This window comes from Glycine soja, chromosome 20 (assembly GCF_004193775.1).
Source record: "Glycine soja cultivar W05 chromosome 20, ASM419377v2, whole genome shotgun sequence".
NCBI classification, from domain to species: domain Eukaryota; kingdom Viridiplantae; phylum Streptophyta; class Magnoliopsida; order Fabales; family Fabaceae; genus Glycine; species Glycine soja.
The window spans coordinates 36,025,146-36,030,452 of record NC_041021.1 but is presented as its reverse complement, the minus strand read 5'-3'; the positions used below and the strand labels follow the sequence as shown (position 1 = coordinate 36,030,452).

Sequence of the window (5,307 nt, the reverse complement as noted above, 5' to 3'; positions counted from 1 at the left end):
AGAATAATTAAGGGGAAAATGACTAAATAAGGAAATCAAACTAATTCAGAAGTCCGTTAATCTGCACCTAAAAAAGAAAAAGGAGAAAACACACAAAAATTCTAACAGAATATAATTTCTTATAGAAGGCAAAGGCTAGAAGAAGGAGAAGCAAGCAATGGGAGTCATTCCTTCTCTCCATTCTCTTTCTTATCTTTTCTCCCTTTACTAAATATTTCCCTCTTGCAATTATAAAGTCTTCATGACAATGAGAGGCTAAAACCCCTTTTGTTGGAAACTTGGTAGCCAACTACTCTTGATGTAATTTTTCTTCCTATCTATTTATAATATTACATTTGCATTATCCTTTCTTGTGCTCAATATTATTGCTTGTGGCTTGATCACTCATTTGCATGATAAGTTTTAGGGGTAGCGTTGGAAAATGTTATTTTCTAATAGAATTGGGAAAGGGTATCTAAATAAAATCATCACTAGGGATATGTTGATATTTGTTTAGCCTATTATACATATGTGTTCTTAATGCAATTTACTATTTTAGCTCTACAAAGGGATTTGGGAGTGAAAATAGATAAATTAGGCTCTTTCGTGCGGGGACCAAAGTTAGAGTATACTAGTAGATGCAAGTGTAAATTTGAATAATTATAAATAGAGAAAAATCATTAACATTACATTAAAAGTAACTTTGGTAGGCTAAGTTCTCAACATTCTCATCTTCTGAATTTTCTTTTACAATATTATTGGGTTTCCTCATCTTTTCTATCTTTAATTAATTAATTTAAAGTCATGTTTAATTCTTTATCTTGTTTGATTTAATTTTCAGCAATTTAATTTACTATTTTCTACTACCTTTTCCAAATCTTTTTCTTAATTAAATATTCATCTACCTAGGTACAAACAAAGTCCATGTGGATATGATACTCGGACTTCCATTTTAACTTTACTACTTAGGACGAATTGGTGCACTTGTCAATCCATCAACAAGTTTTTGGTGCTGTTATCGGGGACTTTGTTCTTTATACTTGGTATTTTGGATATTTTATTTTTATTTTTATTTTTCCAAAAAAAAAATTAAAAAATAATAATAAAAATTCAATTTTCAAATTTTCTTTTTCACTCTTAATTTTAATCTTTATTTTTATGTGATAACGTGCATGGTACTGTTTTTCTTTCTTGTATGCGACGAAACAATCTTGTTCCATTGGATCTAGAGATTAAAGTAACGTGTAGAAGAAACAATGTTGCAAGAAGAAAGAAAGAACAACAAGGGAATCAAGAACCATCATTCTCTATATCATCATCTTTTCCACATCCCAACTTTGAAGAAACATCATGGCAGAAGATCAGCCACGGAGGATCACCTTGGAGGACTACTTTAGTACCTCTACACCTTAATACTTCACAAGCATAGCCCAGCCTGAAGTTTAAGCTGCCAACATCACTTATCCATATTTTCTCTTCCAGTTGATTCAAGGCAATCTCTTTCATAGGCTACCCAATGAAGATCCATATGCCCATCTTGTTACATACATAGAGATTTGCAACATGGTGAAGATAATAGGAGTTCCTGAAGATGCCATCTGCCTCAACCTGTTCTCCTTCTCCTTGGCTGGTGAAGCAAAAAGATGGCTACACTCGTTCAAGGGAAACAACTTGCGAACATGGGAAGAGGTAGTGGAGAAATTTTTGAAGAAATATTTTCTAGAGTCCAAGACCATTGAGGGAAGGGTAGAGATCTTTTCATTCCACCAATTCCATGATGAATCACTAAGTGAAGCTCTTGACCACTTCCATGGTTTACTCCGGAAGACTCTCACCCACGGGTTCAGCGAGCCGATTCAACTCAATATCTTAATTGATGGCTTGCGACCCCATTCGAAGCAGTTACTTGATGCCTTCGCTGGTGGGAAGATCAAATTGAAGACACCCGATGAAGCTATGGAGTTAATTGAAAATATGGCAGCTAGTGACCATGTCATCCTTCGTGATCGAGCCTACATATCTACAAAGAAGAGTCTTCTTGAGCTCACATCACAAGACGCACTACTAGTCCAAAACAATCTCCTAGCCAAGCAAATAGAGACCTTCATAGAGACGCTGGGCAAGCTTCCTCAACAATTGCATGCAGTGCAACCTGCCCATTCTTCAATCATGCAAATTGGGGGATGTAACATTTGTGGTGGGCCCATGAGTTAGGTATGTGCATGAACCAAGACAATTCATCCAAAGAAGTCAACTACATGGCCAATCTCAATAGTCAAGGGTTCCATCAAGGAGGACCTCCTGGAGACAATTAGGGAGGACTTTTTTCTCAAGGCCAAAGCTGGAGATCTCATCCTGGGAACAACTTCAACAACAATCAAGGTGGCCCATCCATCCAACCTTCCAATCAAGGGCCCGATTTATATGAGAAAACCACCAAGCTAGAAGACACTTTGAATCAGTTTATGCAAGTTTCTCTGTCAAATCACAAGAGTACTGAGTCTGCCATCAGGAATCTAGAGGTACAAGTGGGCCAATTAGCTAAGCAATTGGCTAAAATGTCTATGGACAATTTTGGGGCCAACACGGAGAAGAATCCCAAGGAAGAAAGCAAGGCAGTTCTTATTAGAAGCCAAATGAGGGAGAATGTTGAGAGAGAAAAGAGAGATGAGGGAGCAATGGAGGATATGAGCACTGAGGAATAAGATAATAAAAAGAGAGAAGAGGGTGGTGAAGAGAAAGAAGAGAGCAAGGAAAGGGGTGAAAAGGTCTTACCTACTAAGACCAAAAATCAGTTAGCAAGGAAGGCTAGGAGGGAGATACTTGTAGCCCCAGTGAAGGACATCCCTTATCCTTTGGTGCCATCAAAGAAGGAGAGAGAGCATTATTTTTCCCGCTTCCTCACATATTCAAGAAGCTGGAAATCACCATACCCTTCGGAGAAGCCTTGCAGCAAATGCCCGTGTATACGAAATTTCTAAAGGATTTGCTCACAAAGAAGGGCAAATACATCAACAATGAGAGCGTCATGGTGGGAAGTAACTGTAGTGCTGTGACCCAGAGAATTCTAGCACATAAGTTCAAAGACCCAAGGAGTGTAACCATCCCATGTTCTATTGGGGAGGTATCAGTGGGTAAAGCTCTCCTTGATCTAGGGCAAGCATCAATCTGATTCCCCTATCTATGTGCCGGAGGATTGGGAATCTGAAGATTGCTCCCACAAGAATGACGCTTCAGCTAGCAGACCGTTCGATCACCAGACCATATGGTGTAGTTGAAGACGTCCTTGTCAAGGTTCACCAATTCACTTTTTCGGTGGACTTTGTGATAATGGATATAAAAGAGGATTTTGATATTCCTCTAATATTGGGTCATCCATTCATACTTACTGCAAAATGTGTTGTGGACATGAGGGATGGCAACTTGGAGATGAGTGTCAAAGATCAAAAAGTTACCTTTAACATGTTAGAAGCAATGAAGCATCCCGGTGATCATAAAGCATTCTTTAGGGTGAAGACAATAGAGAAAGAAGCTGACCTCATTGTGCAGTAGTTGGCCATTCACTCCCCATTAGAGAAGGCCCTTATAAATGTTGTTGATTGCCTGACCAATGAAGAAGAAGAAGATCTCAGAGACTGTCTAGCAGACTTAGACAGATTAAAGGAAGTTCCCTCAGGGCAACAAACCTTTGAAGACTTGAAGAAAGACAGACCGACAGAGAAGCCCAAGGTGGAGTAGAAGGCTCTACCCACTCATTTGAAGTATGTGTCCCTAGAAGATAATGGAACCAATCTAGTCATGATTAGCAATAACCTGTCATCAAATGAAGAAGCACGATTGATAGAGGTTCTTAGGAAGCACAAAGAAGCTATTGGGTGGTATATCTTTGACCTCAAGGGAATCAGTCCCTCATACTGCATGCACAAGATTATGACAGAAGAAGAGTACAAGCCAGTGAGATAGCCGCAGAGGAGGCTCAATCCATCCATGAAAGAGGAGGTGCAAAAAGAAGTTCTAAAGTTACTTGAGGCTGGACTTTTCTACCCTATTTCTGATAATACTTGGGTGAGTCCAGTCCAGGTGGTGCCCAAGAAAGGAGGAATGACAGTGGTCCACAATGAAAAAAATGATCTAATTCCGACTCGTACGATCACTGGATGGAGGATGTGTATAGACTACCGCAAGCTCAATCATGCTACGAGAAAGGATCACCTTCCTTTACCATTTATGGATCATATGCTGGAGCGGTTAGCAGGCCAAGCCTTCTATTATTTCTTGGATAGTTATTCGGGGTATAATCAGATTGCAGTGGACCCCAAAGATCAAGAGAAGGCTACTTTCACATGCCCTTTTGGAGTTTTTTCTTATAGAAGAATGTCGTTCGGCCTATGTAATGCACCGACCACTTTTCATAGGTGCATGCTGACTATCTTTGTTGATATGGTGGAAAAGTGCATCGAAGTATTCAGGAACGACTTCTCCATCTTTGGCCCCTCTTCTGACTGTTGCCTGACTAATCTAGAGCATGTGCTGAGACGTTGTGTTGAGGCAAATCTGGTGTTGAATTGGGAGAAGTGTCATTTCATGGTCCAAGAAGGAATAGTGGTGGGCCACAAGATCTCAACTCGAGGGATAGAGGTAGACAAAGCAAATATTGGTGTCATTGAAAAGCTACCTCCGCCAGTAAATGTGAAAGGCATTCGGAGTTTCCTTGGACATGCTGGATTCTACAGAAGATTCATAAAAGATTTCTCCAGGATTGCCAGACCCTTGAGCAACCTGCTGAATAAAGATATTGTGTTTAAGCTTGATGAAGAGTGCTTGATAGCCTTTCAGACCTTGAAGACTAATCTCGTGTCTGCTCCCATAATAGTGGCACTTGATTGGAATAAAGAGTTTGAGCTCATGTGTGATGCTAGTGACTATGTAGTGGGGGCATTTCTTGGACAACAACGAAATAAGGTATTCCATGTCATTTATTATGCCAGCAAGGTCCTAGATGATGCAAAACTTAATTATGCCACCACTAAGAAAGAAATGTTCTCCATTGTTTATGTCTTAGAGAAGTTCAGATCCTATTTTGTGGGTTCCAGAGTCATCATCTTTACTGATCATGCAGCTATTAAGTACCTTCTCACGAAGGCCGATTCGAAGCCAAGGCTGATCAGATGGGTCCTTCTAATTCAAGAGTTTGATATAGTGATTAAAGACAAGAAGGACTCAGAGAATGTAGTGGTTGACCACCTCTCCAAGTTAGTCAATGAAGAGGTCACTCAAGAGGAGCAGGAAATCCAGGATGAAATTCCCAATGAATCCCTTCTACATATG

General features: G+C 39.8%; 1 protein-coding gene across 1 annotated transcript; it reads left to right on the top strand.

Moving 5' to 3' along the window:
- Positions 1-1,542: 1,542 nt before the first annotated feature.
- On the top strand, positions 1,543-2,684 carry LOC114402049. Its single transcript, XM_028364592.1, has 2 exons — positions 1,543-2,164; positions 2,314-2,684. The coding sequence occupies exons 1-2, from the start codon at positions 1,543-1,545 to the stop codon at positions 2,682-2,684; spliced, it is 993 nt and encodes a 330-aa protein (XP_028220393.1).
- Positions 2,685-5,307: the final 2,623 nt, after the last annotated feature.